General features: G+C 44.1%; 1 protein-coding gene across 1 annotated transcript in view; it reads left to right on the forward strand.

Annotated features, from left to right (window-relative positions):
* Positions 1-3,047: 3,047 nt before the first annotated feature.
* Positions 3,048-18,576, forward strand: part of AKR1D1 (aldo-keto reductase family 1 member D1) — a 57,198-nt gene continuing 41,669 nt past the window's right edge. Inside the window, exon 1 of the mRNA XM_060776853.2 lies at positions 3,048-3,390. Coding sequence (XP_060632836.2) covers positions 3,295-3,390 — 96 coding nt within the window. The 5' untranslated portion in view covers positions 3,048-3,294. The remainder of the gene's footprint in view (positions 3,391-18,576) is intronic.

The following is an 18,576-nucleotide window of genomic DNA, read 5'->3' on the forward strand; positions in this document are numbered from 1 at the left end:
TACGCTACATCCACGGCATTCCCCGCATCTACCCAGCTTGTAACTCTATCAAAAAATCAAGACCCGGTAACACCTCCCAACAAAGGATTCCCCCAGGCAGGAAGCAGCCAGGCTTTGAAACTGCAAGGCTATTCAATGCTAATCAAGGTGGCCAATTGCAATATTCACACTTGCCTCAAGCAAACAAGAATTCTTTCTCCTACCCTGGACGTTATTCCACAGATACATAAAACTCACTTGCCTAGTTTCCAACAGACCTCACAACCTCTGAGGATGCCTGCCATAGATGTGGGCGAAATGCCTGGAGGGAATGGGTTGTTGTAGGTTTTTTGGGCTATATCATAGAATCATAGAATCAAAGAGTTGGAAAAGACCTCATGGGCCATCCAGTCCAACCCCCTGCCAAGAAGCAGGAATATTGCATTCAAATCACCCCTGACAGATGGCCATCCAGCCCCTGTTTAAAAGCTTCTAAAGAAGGAGCCTCCACCACACTCCGGGGCAGAGAGTTCCACTGCTGAACGGCTCTCACAGTCAGGAAGTTCTTCCTAATGTTCAGATGGAATCTCCTCTCTTGTAGTTTGAAGCCATTGTTCCGCGTCCTAGTCTCCAAGGAAGCAGAAAACAAGCTTGCTCCCTCCTCCCTGTGGCTTCCTCTCACATATTTATATATGGCTATCATATCTCCTCTCAGCCTTCTCTTCTTCAGGCTAAACATGCCCAGCTCCTTAAGCCACTCCTCATAGGGCTTGTTCTCCAGACCCTTGATCATTTTAGTCGCTCTCCTCTGGACACATTTCAGCTTGTCAATATCTCTCTTGAATTGTGGTGCCCAGAATTGGACACAATATTCCAGGTGTGGTCTAACCAGAGCAGAATAGAGGGATAGCATTACTTCCCTAGATCTAGACACTATGCTCCTATTGATGCAGGCCTAAGTGGAGTATCTTGCATTTGTCCCTCTTGAACTTCATTTTGTTAGTCTTGGCCCATCTCTCTTGCCCCCCCCCCCAACCAATCACTGATATATATTTTCTGTTCGTTGTGGAGTTCAGAATGCTCTTTGATTGTAGGTGAACTATACATCCCAGTAACTACAACTCGCATATGTCAAGGTCTATTTTCCCCCAAGAGCGCCTCAAGAGAGCCCCTGGGCAAAATCAAATATACCGCAAATGCTTACTCATGGGGGACCTTGTCGAAGACCTTGCTGAAATCCAGGTACGCTACATCCACGGCATTCCCCGCATCTACCCAGCTTGTAACTCTATCAAAAAATCAAGACCCGGTAACACCTCCCAACAAAGGATTCCCCCAGGCAGGAAGCAGCCAGGCTTTGAAACTGCAAGGCTATTCAATGCTAATCAAGGTGGCCAATTGCAATATTCACACTTGCCTCAAGCAAACAAGAATTCTTTCTCCTACCCTGGACGTTATTCCACAGATACATAAAACTCACTTGCCTAGTTTCCAACAGACCTCACAACCTCTGAGGATGCCTGCCATAGATGTGGGCGAAATGCCTGGAGGGAATGGGTTGTTGTAGGTTTTTTGGGCTATATCATAGAATCATAGAATCAAAGAGTTGGAAAAGACCTCATGGGCCATCCAGTCCAACCCCCTGCCAAGAAGCAGGAATATTGCATTTAAATCACCCCTGACAGATGGCCATCCAGCCTCTGTTTAAAAGCTTCCAAAGAAAAAGCCTGCACCACACTCCGGGGCAGAGAGTTCCACTGCTGAACGGCTCTCACAGTCAGGAAGTTCTTCCTCATGTTCAGATGGAATCTCCTCTCTTGTAGTTTGAAGCCATTGTTCCGCATCCTAGTCTCCAAGGAAGCAGAAAACAAGCTTGCTCCCTCCTCCCTGTGGCTTCCTCTCACATATTTATACATGGCCATGGTCTAGAGGCATTCCCTCCTGACGTTTCACCTGCATCTATGGCAAGCATCCTCAGAGGTAGTGAGGTCTGTTGGAACAGAAGACGCATTACTTCTTGGGAGGAGAGCAATGTCCAGTCTCGATAAAATAGTGAAGAGTAGAGACATCAGACTGGCAACAAAGATCCGCCTAGTCAAAGCCATGGTATTCCCTGTAGTCACCTACGGATGTGAGAGCTGGACCTTAGGGAAGGCTGAGCGAAGGAAGATCGATGCTTTTGAGCTGTGGTGTTGGAGGAAAGTTCTGAGAGTGCCTTGGACTGCGAGAAGATCCAACCAGTCCATCCTCCAGGAAATAAAGCCAGGCTGCTCATTGGAGGGAAGGATACTAGAGGCAAAGCTGAAGTACTTTGGCCACATCATGAGGAGACAGCAAAGCCTAGAGAAGACAATTATGCTGGGGAAAGTGGAAGGCAAAAGGAAGAGGGGCCGACCAAGGGCAAGATGGATGGATGGCATCCTTGAAGTGACTGGACTGACCTTGAAGGAGCTGGGGGTGGTGACGGCCGACAGGGAGCTCTGGTGTGGGCTGGTCCATGAGGTCACGAAGAGTTGGAGACGACTGAACAAATGAACAACAACATATCTGTGGAATGACCAGGGTGAGACAAAGGACTCTTGTCTGCTGGAGCTAGGTGTGAATGTTTCAACTGACCACCTTGATTAGCTTTTGATTGCCTGGCAGTGCCTGGAACAATCTTTTTTTGAGAGGTGATTAGATGTCCTTGTTTCTTTCCTCTCTGTTGTTGTGCTGTTCTAATTTTAGAGGTTTTTTTTAATACTGGAGGGAATGCTGGAGGGAACATGGCCACACAGCCCGGAAAACTCACAGCAACCCAGATTCTTCTTTTTTTAATCACCTCGCTTTTGCAACCCTTCGTTAATTGAGGAACTTGGTGAGTTTTGCAAAGTTTTTCCATCTCAGTTATTATCTCCTGTTCAAGGCAGGTGGGGATGTACTAGGCGTAGGGGAGGGCGGGGGAGTCAGTTTGAAGCGGAGAACTCCTGCCAAGATCTTTCTCTCTCTCAGACACACACACACACACTCTTTTTTTCCCACCCTCTCTCTGTTTCTCTCCAAGGCAAGACAGTATTTAAAGCGACGCCGGACTCACAAAGGGGCAGAAAGTGGCCACCGGTGCGGCTCCCTTCCCTGCTCTCTGGCGCCCTCTGCCGACCGGAGACGCAAACGCCATAGAAGCACGTTTGGAGCAGACACAAAAGACCCTTCTTCTTCTCCCTGCAAGCCATCTCGTGCATCAAAAGGCTTGCAAAATTAAATCATCATAATAATATTTTTAAAATTAAAACCGGGAGAAAAACAAATATCCCAACAGTCCACTTTCCATCCAGGATGAACAACCTCAGCCCTGAAAACCACCGCTTGGTGCTGAACGATGGCAACCGCATGCCCTTGGTTGGGCTGGGGACTTATGCGGATCCCAAACAGGTAAGAGCTTCCCTGCCTATTCCCTTCCCCTTTTTTTCCTTTCCCATCTCAGGATAACTCACCAGAGAGGCTTTCCTTCCCTTTTCTCCCTTACTTCTTCAGCTTTGCCAGACTTTCTGAGCAGTTCAATCCTATGCAAGATGCTGATCTTTAAATATATATATTATTTTCACACTCAGAAGAGTACAAGGAAAAAATAGGGTATTTTCCTAGGATGATCTAGGTGCAGAGCTTCTCATAATAGGAATATTTTTTCCCCAATAGGAACTGGTATTTAAGAACTTAAAGGTGATTTGATTGCTCAGGGAAAGTTTCAGTTTTGGACTCTAACCAAACAACCCCTTCATGCGCTTTGGGGTTATAGTCCAAAGAGGAAACTTTTCCCCAAGCTCTGAGTAAAGAAAGACAGCCTTGGAATGGGAATAAACTCCAGGGAATTTGCTGGTGAGTAAAACCTTGACGGTACTGGGAAAGTGGGCCTTACTTCTATATAAACCAGGTATGGGCCAACTTGAGCCTTCCAGGTGTTTTGGACTCCAATTCCCACCATTCCTAACAGCCTCAGGCCCCTTCCTTAAGCGGCTGAGAGGGAAAAGGAAAGGGCCTGAGGCTGTTAGGAATGGTGGGAATTGGAGTCCAAAACACCTGGAAGGCTCAAGTTGGCCCATACCTGGTGTAAACTGTATAGGATTGGACTGTGCTTAGGCTCTTTGCTTAGGTGTAGCAGCAAACTAAACTATCTGATATTCACTTTCATTGGCAAGCCTGAAATCCTACTCTTGAAGGCTTGGGAAGGTGACATATAAATAAAATTAGTAGTAACCACCCTTTCTAGCATCCTGAGGAAGTATTCTGGAGAATTTGAATGTTTCCTGGACCTGTTTTGTTAATGTTTTAGTACTTCCTAGTAGAAGGATTCACCTGATTGATGGTGCCGCATATGTTTATGGAGCCCCAGTGATGCAGCAGTTTAAACCGCTGAGCTGCTGAACTTGCTGACCGAAAGGTTGGGTTTTCAAATCCAGGGAGTGGGATGAGCTCCTACCGTTAGCCCCAGCTTCTGCTGAGCTGCTGAACTTGCTGACTGAAAGGTTGGGTTTTCGAATCCAGGTTGTGGGATGAGCTCCTGCCGTTAGCCCAAGCTTCTGCTGAGCTGCTGAACTTGCTGACTGAAAGGTTGGGTTTTCAAATCCAGGGGAGTGGGATGAGCTCCTGCTGTTAGCCCCAGCTTCTGCTGAGCTGCTGAACTTGCTGACTGAAAGGTCAGTGGTTCAAATCCAGGGAGCGGGGTAAGCACCCGATGTTAACCCTGGCTTCTGCCAACCTAGCAGTTCAAAAACATGCAAATGAGAGCAAATCAATAGGTACCACTCTGGCGGGAAGGTAACAGCGCTCCATGCAGTCATGCTGTCCACATGACCTTGGATGTGTCTATGGACGACGCTGGCCCTTCGGCTTAGAAATGGAGATGAGCATCAACCCCAAGAGTCGGACACAACTAGACTTAATGTCAGGAAAAAATCTTTACCTTTACTTTACCCATACGTATACATATACTGTGTGTGTCTATGTATATGTGTGTGCGTGTGTGTTTGTATATATATGTGTGTGTGTGTATATATATATATATATATATATATATTCATGGAGACACTGATGGTACAGCGGGTTAAACCACTGATCTGCTGAGCTTGCTGACCAAAAGGTCGGTAGTTTGAATCCGGAGGCAGGGTGAGGTCTTGCAGTTAGCCCCAGCTTCTGCCAACCTAGGAGTTCGAAAACATGCAAATGTGAGTAGATCAATAGATACCACTCTGGCAAGAAGGTAACAGTGTTCCATGCAGTCATGCCAGCCACATGTACTTGGAGGTGACTCCGGACAATGCCAGCTCAATGGAGACTAGCATCACTCTCTAGAATTGGACACACTAGACTTAATGTTAAGGGGAAACCTTTACCTATATATATGTGTGTGTGTGTGTGTGTGTGTGTCAGGAACGAATTGAGAAACTGCAAGTTGCTTCTGGTGTGAGAGAATTGGCCATCTGCAAGGACACTGCCCAGGGGACACCCAGATGTTTTACCATCCCGTGGGAGGCTTCTCTTATGTCCCCGCATGAGAAGCTGGAGCTAACAGATGGGAGCTCACACTTCTTCCAGGATTTGAACCGCTGACCTTTCAGTCAACAGTCCTGCCTGCAGAAATGTTTAACCCATTGTTGCACCGGAGGCTCCTCCACTCATATGAATAGCAGAATTGATTGACAAGGGACTTAAGCAGAACTCTGTTTTGGACAGATCCTGTCCCTTGCAAACAGAGATAGCTACTCGGAGTGCTCCAGAACGTGAATGGAAATCATGAGGATCTCCAGATATTGTTGTACCTTAACTCCCAATAGCCGCAGGAAGGAATACTGAGAATTATGGTCCAGCACACGTATCTCCACCCTTTTTAGAGTTAGATTGAGAAACGATTGAAGCCAGTTTGACCTAGCCTGCCCATCCATGGGTGGTGGATCACTGTAGCTCTCATTATCCACACCCAACAGGGATGTGAGTGATAGGATTTGCAGTCTGGAGGTGGGGGTGCCCGGAGAAGAGGTTTTTGACATTTTTATTTGTTTTGCTTCTTGTTCTGATAAATACCTTTGCCCTAGTGGTAATAGTCATGTTTATTTTTTGCTACTTTTTTTTAAAAGGAGGCTTATGACAATTTTTTGAAGGGGAAGGTTTTCCCATATGTTCTCAATTTGATCTCTCTCCAGAAACACTCCTTTTGCTAGTCTTTTGTTAGCCTTGGGAGGGGTGGAGGATATGCTTTCTCACAATATCGACCTCTCCTGGAACAGCTTTTCTTTGTCTCAAGGCTTCCATACAGCCGTATAACCCAGAATATCAAGGCAGAAAATCCCACAATATCTGCTTTGAACTGGGTTATCTGAGTCCACAGTGCTATATATAAAGCAGAAAATGTGGGATTTTACTCAGCTGTGTGGAAAGGGTACATGCGTGGACTACAACCCCAGGACTCCTAAGCCACCGAGAGAATCCTGGAAGTTGTAGCCCATGCTTATTACTTTTCCCCAGCCTTCGTTTGTCTTTCCTAATGCCTAACATCACAGCACTTTGTCATTTGGAAATGGACTTTGTCATTTGAGAGTTTCCACATCACACCAGAGAATAAGATGATTCAGTTTCTGCATTGTTGAAAATCTTGAGGCTGTTTAGTCCATGATAATCGACTAATGCTCAAATCTATGGAGTCCACTGGACGGTGTGGTATTTAAGGTAATGGGGAGCTATGTCGACATTCTGCCTACAATGTTTGATCTGGGATGAATCAACACCCTTGGTGTTGCCAAACATCAGGCTGGGAATATGTGAATTGAGTGCTGGCTACAGGAACGTGCTTGGAGTCTTGTGTGAGGTCCAGGGCTGACCCATGTTCTTTTGCAGTCTGAGGTCAAGGGAAAATGCAGCCTCCCACTTATCTGCTTACCTACATGAAACCAAAACAAGATAGCAATTGAATCACTGCTAAGTATAGGACAAAATTGGGTAGAAGCTGTCCTAGAGGGTTTTATGGAGTACGTGGCAATGAGTGTGCTATCTTCAGCTCTGTCCTCAAGTGTGTCATCCCAAAATTTGTCACCTATGACAGTCGCTAAATCATAGAGGTGGAAGAGACCTCATGGGCCATCCAGTCCAACCCCTTGCCAAGAAGCAGGAAAATTACATTCAAAGCATCCCGACAGATGGCCATCCAGCCTCTGTTTAAAAGCTTCCAAAGATGGAGCCTCCACCACACTCCAGGGCAGAGAGTTCCACTGCTGAACGTCTCTCACAGTCAGGAAGTTCTTCCCAATGGCACATCTAGTTGCCTTGACATGCTCTCCAACACTTCACAGATGAGTCAGGCTACATGGGGCCAAGTAACATCAGCGTTGAAATGGTAGAGGTCATTAATGAGGAGGAACCACAGAATAGGAGGGGCTGCAGTAGTTCGCTTTTGCCTGAGTTTACTGGGAAAGACATGATTCACCCACCTCCCACCTTTTCCCTTTTTAAGTGTGGAAACTAATTTAGCATTTTGAGACCTGTTTACTGTCGATGAAGTAAACTGAGAACAAAAGAGGGGGGAGTAGAAGGTGGAGAGAGAGAAACTGAGACATTGGAACCATAGTTCCAAGTTGGATTTTCTGCAGACCATTACTGTGATAAGTGTTGGGGCTTTGGGAGTTGTAACTTTCCTAAACTCTGGCCTTCTAGACCACTACTTAAACTTTGGATTGCAGCCCCAAATGGCTCAAATTAGCTCAATATTCGGGTGGGTCCTGAAAAAGTTTTCTAAATGCCACCTAGTGGCTGTTGTAGACATTTCCATGAATTTGTTAAACAGTGTTTACAGCTCTGCAGAAGATACTTCAGCTGTAATTTGGAAAAAGGAAAACCATACTGTTTAGCAAGCCTTCTGCCATATTATCAGGAAATGTTTGATTGCTATACCTACAGACCTACAGCACTTTTTAAATCAACATTTAGGGTTTTTTTGTTGTTTTTGTGTGTGTCAGGAGCGACTTGAGAAACTGCAAGTTGCTTCTAGTGTGAGAGAATTGGCCGTCTGCAAGGACACTGCCCAGGGGACACCCGGATGTTTTACCATCCTGTGGGAGGCTTCTCTTATGTCCCCGCATGAGAAGCTGGAGCTGACAAAGGGGAGCTCACCTGCTCCCCAGATTAAACTGCTGAGCTTTTGATCAGCAATTCTGCCAGCACAAGAGTTTAACCCATTGCATCACCGGGGGCTCCCAAACATTTAGATAGGTTTCATTGATTCCATATTGGGAGAGATAACTGGATTTCAGTGATGGGTGATGAACTCAGTGGCATCTATCACCACTGGCAATACTGAGTCTGGCAATCTGGACAGTTTCCAAGGCTGATACCTTAGTCATGAGATGGCATGAAGGGGAATCAAAGTTCTCATGAGAGTTGCCAGTTCTTCTCACAGGTTTAGCTGCTATTCCTTTCAAACAGCAGCCTTGACATGCCCACTTCGGAATTATTTTGACTTCCATGGAAGTTGACTGATGGCCTGCCAAAAAGATTAAACAGCTTTATCAGTGCTAGCTGGAGATGTGGTTTTACAGGAGCCAGAAAACAAGGCTGGCACCTCCACCCAACACAAATGCCATGGGCATGAGGCACCCAAGAGATCTCAACTGCAAGTAAGGCTCTGTGAATAACTACTGCAACGGGGTTGCTAGCACGAAGTCCATTGCCATTCTATGACTGAGTGAACGCTGTCGTACAGCAACCCTATTCTCCTTCCACATTTTTGGGAATTAAGGTCCCCACAAAAGTGAAAAAAAAGCAAATGTTATTTTGACACTTCTCTAAGCATTTATAGGTCCTCCAGCATGATTCCATGTTCAAAGAAGTTGACTATAGAATTGCTCTAGAGCAGTGTTTCCCAAACTCTGCTGCTCCAGATGTATTGGACTCTAGCTCCCACAATTCCTAACCGGTGGTGAGCTGGCTGGGATTTCTGGGAGCTGAAGTCCAATCAAGTCCAAAGCATTGCACTAGAGGGCCTTCAAATGGCTAGAGAGAATATATTGGTCTCAGCAGCAGAAGTGACGGCAAATAGAGCAATCCACAAATAATAATTAATATCTGCAAATACTTAGCCTAAAAATGTAGAGGGAGGATTGTATAAGGGTTTCTTGTCAAGATAGATATTCAAAGGAGTTTTGCCACTGCCTTCTGATGCTGAGAGTGTTTTCTTGCTTAAAGTCACCCAAATGGGTCTCTGTTGGATTTTGAACTCTCATTTCATAGTGTCCTAGTTCAACACACAGACTCCTCCAACCAATTCTGATGGGAATTGCAATCCAAAATTCTACCGCCTCCCCAAATTGGAGCAGACTGTGGTACAGAATGAGGAGGTAGATTATCAAAATAGTGCCAGATCTGGTGTCAACTTCCTTTGTTCCCAGTAGCACGGAAAAAGGAGCCCAATAGCACCTTTTAGACCAACTGCTTTATTCTAGTAGTATCCCTTTTCAGACTAACCACTTTATCCCAAGAGTCTACTACATCAGATGGGAATTGTTTCAGGATCAGGGTGAGGTGGGAACACTTAACTTCCCTGAAAGGAAACTGTTATTGAGGAGACACCAGTTACTGCAAATGCTCCCATTTGGGGTGGGGGTGGGGGGATCCTCAATGATCCATGATCATCTCCTGCTTCTGGTTGAAAATCTGCATAATATTATTAATAAGTAAAGTTTGAGAAGGGCTATTTTGTGTAGGGGGTTAAAACTGAGGTTTTCTGCAAAGCTTAGAAGCCCATTTTCAAGCTCAATTCCCAGCACTATTAGAAAGCTGTAAAGGGGGAATGAAATCTGTTGTAAGCTTGGACCATCTCCTTGGCCTCCTGGTGCTTTCCAGTCTTGAGTTCCTAGAAACTCTGAACTCCAACCGAGTCTTCTGGTCTAAGTATCTCTGGCTGCTGCCAAGGCTGCAAAAGCTATTTGGGATACAAGGAGATTGTGTGAGCTTCCCTAACCTCCCACATCATTTCTAATGTTTGGTCTGCTGCCGGCCAGTCAGCCGGTCACCCATCCAGCCCGCCTGTCAGTCCTGCTGCACTGAGCAAACACAAAAGGGGAAGATTCGTGCCGGGACCCTCTTGCAGCTGTCTCCCGAGCGGCCAAAGGAATGTGCCCAAAACAAAAGCAACGGATTCCATCACCCTGATTCCTGAGGCTCCTCGAACTGAGTGCCAAAACTAACTTTCCGAAGGAGCCCAGAGCCCCTGTGTGGGTGCCCCCGGGAGGAATGCAGATGGGCACTGGAGCTTATCCTCTCCTTTGTACCCGGGTTTCCAAGTCTACTGAAGCATACCTGATGCCTACAGCCTGAGCCTCTCAACCCATGTTTGCTTAGCCCTTGGGCTGGTTCTAATGAACCTGCAGAAGATGCTATCCTATAAGATCCAGTGCAAATGGGAAATTTCAGAAAACTTCCCCCATTTGTGGTACCCCCATTAATTATGCAGAATAACTCCCTATATCAACAGAACTCATGCATATGGTTTTTCTTAATTGTTTTTGTGTGCTGTCAAGTTGTTTCCAACTTATGGCAATCCTTCGTTCCGTGGTGTCAACCTTTGGCCCTCTAGGTGTTTTGGACTTAGAATCATAGAATCATTGAGTTAGAAGAGACCTTGCGGTCCATCCAGTTCAACCCCCTGCCAAAAAGCAGGAAAATCACATTCAAAGCACCCCCAACAGATGGCCATCCAGCCTCTGATTAAAAGCCTCCAAAGAAGGAGCCTCAACTGCATTCCAGGGCAGAGAGTTCCACTGCTGAACAGCTCTCACAGTTAGGAAATTCTTCCTCATGTTCAGGTGGAATCCTCTGTCCTGTAGAATGACAGTAAAGAACGGTACTGGAATATTAGCCAAAGTCGATACACAAAAATGTATGGGAGAACTGTGAGCAATTGGCAACGAAAGAAATTGCAAAGATCCTGAATTAATGTCGTTCCACACTACTTTAAATGCTATAGCTCAATGCTGTGGAATCATGGGAGTTGTAATTTGATGAGGCACCAGCATTCTTCAGTACAAAAGGCTAAAGAACTACACCTTCCATGGCACCAAGCTATGGTACTTAATGTGGTGTCAAACTCCATTAATTCTACAGTGTAGATGCACTCTGAGTCACAAGTATTGTATAATCTGGATCCACATTTTGGGAAATGTTTACGATATATCGAAGGGCCATTTATCACTAAATCACTCAATCTAGAATGGTTTTCTATAAACAGGCCAAAACAGCTACCAAAAAAAGCAAAACAAAACCTGGAATGAATTAAATTGTTATGAAGGATTTTGTTGTAAGTAACTGAATGCCCGATTCCCTCATTGTTTTTAGAACATTGGTTGCAAGGTTTTTGCAGACTTGGCCATAAAAGAGAAAGTGGCAAGAAGTGAGCAGAAAAAGAAATTTGGGGGGGGGGGGGGACACGACCCACCCGGTTGTAGATTTTTTGAAACTGTGTACTATTACAAAATATAAAGAATTTTTTTAAGGTTTGCCATTGCTTTTAGCTTGAGAAAGTGTGACTTACCCAAGGCTCATCTGTGGAAACCAGTGGGTTTCATGGACAAACAAGAATTCTGAAGCTGGAATCTGGCATTCAAACAATTGTATCATCATGGTCCACTAGCAGTTGAAATCCTTCATGGAAACTATGACCCTCCCAGTGCCATCATTTCAATGCATCAGTACAAGCAGGGAGAAACTGCAGCAGTTTTCTTTTGTCCAAGCCTACTGGGAAGGTCAAACCTATTGAAAAAAAATACTATAATTTAAATGAAAAGGACCATATTGTAAATAGAAATGCAATTGTAGGTTTTTTCTGGCTATATGGCCATGGTCTAGAGGCATTCTCTCCTGACATTTTGCCTGCATCTATGGCAAGCATCCTCAGAGGTAGGAGGATGCTTGCCATAGATGGAGGCGAAACGTCAGGAGAGAATGCCTCTAGAGAGTCACAACCAGTAAAATCTACAAAGACTAGAAGACACAAAGACAACCTTAACTTCCTTAACAATCTTAACTTGGTCCAGGCAAGAAATTGTAGCCCAAAAAAACCATGAAAGCTTCGACAATACAAATGCAATACAGTTCAACCCCTGTACTCACGGGACCAAGAGTCACAGTTTCATTGATCCATACCTGATAATACCGTCTGGAATCATAGAATCATCATAGAAATTTAGAAAAGGAAAGGCTGTATAGTCCAATTCCCTGCCATGCATACACAATTCAGAAAAATCCAACCTCTGTATAAAATAAAAAAGACCTCCAAAGAAGGAAAAACTGTCATCTCCTGATGCAGTCCATCCCATTGACAGACATCACTTAAATTAGGAAGTTCTAATGTTTAGGTAAAGTCATGGTTCTTGTAATTTGAACCCATTGGTTCTTCTGGTCTCCACACAACAGAATACAAGTCCACTCCCTCTTCTGCATGACATCCCTTCAAGTGTTTAAAGATGGCTGTCATGTTACCTCTCCCCAAGCTATATATACCCAGAATCCTAAAGCATTCCTCATATAAGTCTTGGTTGTCCCTCTTTGACCATCTTGGTTGTCCCTCTTTGGATATGTTCTATCTTGCTAATATCTCTCTAGAGGGGTGTTTATCAACCTGGGAGTTGAGACAGCTGGGAAGGAGGGTCTTGAGGGGGGTTTCAGAGAGGTCACCAAAGACCATTAAAAAACACCTATTTCTGATGGTCTTGGGAACTCCTTTGGCAGGGAAAGCTGAAGATCTCTCCAACTATCCTTCTCTTTCTTTTTGGAAACAGATGTCAAATCCTCTCACCAAAAGCCCTCCACCACTGTGATTGGCTGGTTTCTCAGCTGGCCTCTCAGCCAAGGGGAGGGCTGTTACTGAGACTTCAAGTAAGGAGGGGAAAGCAGGCTTGCTCTCCCCTAAATCACTGTCAATTCCTCCCAAATCCCTCCAGTATTTTCTGTTGGTCATGGGGATTCTGTGTGGGAAGTTTGACCTAATTCTATCATTGGTGGAGTTCAGGGGGCTCTTTGATTGTAGGTGAACTATAAATCCCAGCAACTACAACTCCCAAATGTCAAGGTCTGTTTTCCCCAAACTCCCCCAGTATTCATGTTTGGGCATGTTGAGTATTTGTGCCAAGTTTGATCCAGATCCATCATTGTTTGAGTGTTCTCTGGATGAAGATGAACTACAACTCCAAAACTCAAGGTCAATGCCCACCAAATCCTTTCAGTATTTTCTGTTGGCCATGGAAGTTCTGTGTACCAAGTTTGGTTCAATTCCATTGATGGTGGAGTTCAGAAAGCTCTTTGATTTTAGGTGAACTATAAATCCCAGCAACTACAACTCCCAAATGATAAGATCAATCCCCCCCCCCAACTCCACCAGTATTCAAATTTGGGTTGTAATGGGTATTTGCGCTAAATTTGGTCCAGTGAATGAAAATATATCCTGCATATCAGATATTTATATTACGAGTAATAACAGTAGCAAATTTACAGTTATGAAGTAGCAACTAAAATAATTTTATGGCTTGGAGTCACCACCACATGAGGAACTGTATTACGGGGTCACGGCATTAGGAAGGTTGAGAACTCCTGCTCTAGAGCTAGCTGTCCAGAAGTGGAAACATTATACCTACTATACAAGGTCCGACCAAAGCAGAATAGAGTAGCACTACTACTTCCCTTGATCTGGAAACTATAGTCATGTTGATGCAACCTAGAGCTTTTTAGCTGCTGTATCACACTCTTGATTCATGCTTAGTTTTCTACAAAGCCAACAGATTTGCAAACTGGTTGATTATTTTGTGACATTGTGACCATCCTAATACAAATATTTCTACATCCAGATATAAGCCCCTTGTGATTAACTGGGACTTCTTGTTGTGTTCCTTCAACTTATAGCAACTTTGATATGTTAGGATTTTCTGGGGCTGAAAATGTGCGACTACCCTAAAGTCACCCAATGGGTTTTTATGGCTGGGCAAGGAATTCAGCCGTAGTCTTCAGAGTTGTAGTACTTTACTCAAACCACTTCACCACACTAGTCCCCTGACATTAAGTCTAGTCGAGTCCGACTCTGAGGGTTGGTGCCCATCTCCATTTCTAGGCTGAAGAGCAGGCATTGTCCGTAGACACCTCCAAGGTTATGTGGCTGGCATGACTGCATGGAGCACTGTTACTTTCCCACCGAAGCAGTACGTATTGATCTACTCACATTTGCATGTTTTCAAACCACTAGGTTGACAGGAGCTTGGCCTAACAGTGGGAGCTCATCCCGCTCTCTGGATTCAAACCGCCGACTTTTTGGTCAGCAAGTTCAGCAGCTCAGTGGTCTAACCCCCTGCAACACCAGGGGGTCCCCACTAGGACTTGCTCCCATGTAAATGTGTAAAGATCTCTGCCCAAGTTTGTTAGCCTATTTCTAATGGCAGTCATGACCTTTTTCAAAGCTCCTCCTCCCACAGCCCTTCTTAGCCTTCCAGATTTATTGTTTAGTTTGTGCTTTAATGTTGTAAGCTACCTTGAGGGTTTTTGGATCAAAAGGCAGGAATGGAAGTCTTATAACTTTAAGAAAAATGCAATTAAAAAACCTAATTAGAAATACGGAGTTTTTAATATATGCCTGCTTAATCTTAGCTGTTGAATGTTGGCTCCAAACAGGAAAAATATTATACATCTGGAACATATTTAACTTTGGACTTTGTTTGATCGCTATGGGAAGGAAGGAATCTAACTGAGAATGTGTTTCTTAGGGTAGGCAGATGTAAAAGAGGACAAGTTTCCTTCAATTTCAGTAGAAGTGGGACTTTCAGCAGGTGCAAGAACGTCCTCTATCTGCCAGGGAAATTTAGGTATTCTCATCTGCCATAAACTGCAAATCCCAGGAATCCATCTCACACAGCCATGACAGGTAAAGTTGAATCATACTCCTATAGTGCCAGTTGCCTTTAGGAGAGATGTGAAACCAAACAATGTCTGACTCCTCAAATAACTTTATCTACCTGCCAAGAAATCCCTCTTCTGTTTATTTATGGCTACTGTTTATTTGCACAGAAGTAAGTCCTATTGACTTTGCTACTACTTCAAGAATCATATGAGACTGACTCGATAAAAGCTAGTCTAATAATCCATTTCTGAATCTTAAAGCGCCACACAGTGAGGTCAATCATTTAAAATAGGTACTGGGATCTAATAGCTACATGTGGAATGACTTCCATTGACCCAGGTTTTTTGGGTTTATTTTGACTAAAATTTCTAGACTTATACATGCACATATACAGGATGTATTTCTGTAAGGCAGGGTTAGGGAAAATCATTCTACATGTAGCCATCAGTTTGCACTCTGTGGCTGCTGAAGTCCCTTTCCTGTCCCCCAAATCTCTCCACTATCTGCAGCTATTTTTGTGTGCCCCCTCCCTTTGAAAGCTGCACTCAATTCTGCCCAAACATGCAAAATATCCCCAAGCCCCCTTTAGCAGCCATATCCCCAAAGGGAGTATCCATTAAATGAACCTTCAATCATCCAGGTTAAATAAGTGATACAGCCCAGACGTAGCAACCAAGGTGGTCCTGTGTCTCAGACTGTGCCTTAGTCCCAGCTGGATTCAATAAAGACCCTCTCTAGTAGGGGGAATGCAGTGCATTTCGAATTGTTCTTTGAGCCATGAAGGCCTTGAAGAGCTTTAAAGCCAGGCACGGGCAAGCTTCAGCTCTCCAGGTGTTTTGAACTTGAGTTGAAGTTCAGAACAACTGGAGGGCCGAAGTTTGCCCATGTCTGGCTTTAAACTGTACCCAGAAGTGAGTAATCAACCAGCACAGCTGTTGAAATGACTTGTAGCAAGTTCCCCTGGACAGGCACATAGTAGCAGTTTTGCTGCTTAGTTTTTGGATCAACAGAGGTTTCCAGAGTCTCATCAAAGATAATCATATGCAACAGTCCAGTTTGGAAATAATGAAAACATCTGCACAGGTTGGTGGCTACCTGAACAAGGAGTAGAGGGCTGAAGTTTTCTGTATGAACAATTCCCAAAGGCAAATTTATCCATCAAGACATTGACATCACGGCATCGTACAAAGTAGGCACACAGGTTACCTGGCCCAATTCTTTCTTATTGTGGTTGGGTACGTTGAGTTTCCATTTAAATCGGAATAATTATTTGTCGTGCTTTATCTCACAATTTAGCAGCAGATCAGTTGCACAACTTCAGCACTTTCCAGTAGCTTCTTCCTGCACAGTATTTTCAGTCAACTGCTCCCACAAACTGCAGTCACTCTGGAACTCTCCACAGGCACTTGAGCACATGCCCGGCCATTGTCAGTTTTACTATTGTTTTCCCCTCCAATCTAGATGACACTACAAACTTACCACAGCACACGGTTATATCTTGTCTTAGCAGACAGGTTCCTTTAATCAGTTACACAGAGCCTTCGGCAAACAGCATCACAGCACAAGAAGAGAGAATACACTGTACATGACTTCCTTATATACAATTCTGTACATTTACACATAGCAATCTGATTAGTTCCCAACTCATTGACTTAACTCAAGCCCAGGATTGGATCATTAACACTCATTTGGACCAGGCCAAAACACATTCCCCAAATGATTCCCTATATACAGTTAATGCATGACTCAGCATTTCCAATAGAAGCCTATTAGCAGTGCATGTCTCAGCTATATTACATTACAATACATTGTAAAACCTGACAGTTTTTGTGTCTTTATGTCTTTTGTCTTCTTGGCAGATAGGGTTAGGTGACAGTAAGTAAATGGATGCTCAACATGTGTGCCACCAGTGAGGATGCCTTTGTATTCCTAGTACACAAGAACAGGGAATTCTCACTGGTGCATGAAAGCATGATCATTTCTGCAATTCTTAAATGCTACTTGCTCTTCAACAGATATTTCTCTGTATGGAAATATGTGTGATTTCACTGGGCAGAAAATATCTATTTGTATTCAGAAAACATGTTTTCTCTTCTGCTGGAAATATATTTTCTCTGCAAAACCATGTTTTCTGTGCAAAGAAAATGTGGTATTTCTGTGTAGATGAGCACTTGACTGACGTGTGAACAATCTTATGGCTGCCTTTACTTCTCTGTATGGAAGTGAATAATGATTATTCTTCCCAACTCTAGTCACCAAAGACTAAATCATTTGAGAATGTATATTTGGAGTAGTGTTTGTTGTTGTTTATTCGTTCAGTCGCTTCCGACTCTTTGTGACCTCATTGACCAACCCACACCAGAGCTCCCTGTTTGCCGTCATCATCCCCAGCTCCTTCAAGGTCAAGCCAATCACTTCACCATCCATCCATCTTGCCCTTGGTCAGCCCCTCTTACCTTTTCCTTCCTTTTTCCTCAGCATCATTGCCTTCTCTTTCCTTTCTTGTCATGATGTGGCCAAAGTACTTCATCTTTGCCTCTAATATCCTTCCCTCCAATGAGCAGTCGGGCTTTATTTCCAGAAGTATCGGCAAGTTAGATCTCTTTGTGGTCCAAGGCACTCTCAGAACTTTCCTCCAATACCACAGTTCAAAAGCATCTATCTTCCTTCGTTCAGCTTTCCTTATGGTCCAGCTCTCACATCCATAGTTTACTACGGGGAATACCATTGCTTTGACTATGCAGATCTTCATTGCCAGTGTGATGTCTCTACTCTTCACTATTTTATCGAGATTGGTCATTGGCTCTCCTTCCAAGAAGTAAACATCTTCTGATTTCCTGGCTGCAGTCTGCATCTGCAGTAATCAGAAATACAAAGTCTGTCACTGCCTCCATGGAGCTGTCAAAATGAAAATCCTTCCTTCAGTAGTCTTTATTGGGTTGATGTGAAATTGGGGACTGGGTGAATAGTAATGATGTTTTTTGTCCTGCTCTGTTTATTTTGGAAATATCACTCATAAGCAGCTAATGCAAAAGTTAAGCCCCCATCTTTTCAGGTACTAATAAGAAGGACAGTATCAAAGTGTTGTAATCTGGAAGAGATCTTAATGTAGTCTAAATCAATCCTTTGGAATTGAGGAGGTCTTTCTTAGGGTTGACAGATATTTATCTGCCCAACTCTTTAAACACCTAAAATGGAAAATGTTCATCTACCTTAAACCCAGTTGTCTAAATGAACAACTACTCTTGCATTCATGAGTATCTTCATGGTATTTGACCTGTATCTGCAGCCCTATAGGTTGAGTGTTTTCTGCTCTTGCTCTCACCACCAATGTAAACTTAGCTGCAAATATGCAAGCTTCCATGTAGAAAAAGAGTCCTTCGTGTGTTGTTGTTGTTGTTTATTTGTTCAGTTGCTTCTGACTCTTCGTGACTTCATGGTCAAGCCCTTCATGTATGTACGCCTTACCTCATATGAGACTATGCTATGCTGAGCCATCTACTACCAACCGGAGATACCACAATGCCATCATGGTCATTTATATCTCAAGGAGAGCAGAAAGGATCACAGACATGTGTGACTTTGTCCCTGTAGCCAGATGTGAAATGAAGATTTCATCTGCCGAGGTCCTTTTGAGTCCTCTGGAGGTCTCTATGACTGATGTAGTAGCTTCTCCCTTGGCTATGGGTACATATCCA

The sequence above is a fragment of the Anolis sagrei genome, chromosome 5 (assembly GCF_037176765.1).
Source record: "Anolis sagrei isolate rAnoSag1 chromosome 5, rAnoSag1.mat, whole genome shotgun sequence".
NCBI lineage: Eukaryota > Metazoa > Chordata > Lepidosauria > Squamata > Dactyloidae > Anolis > Anolis sagrei.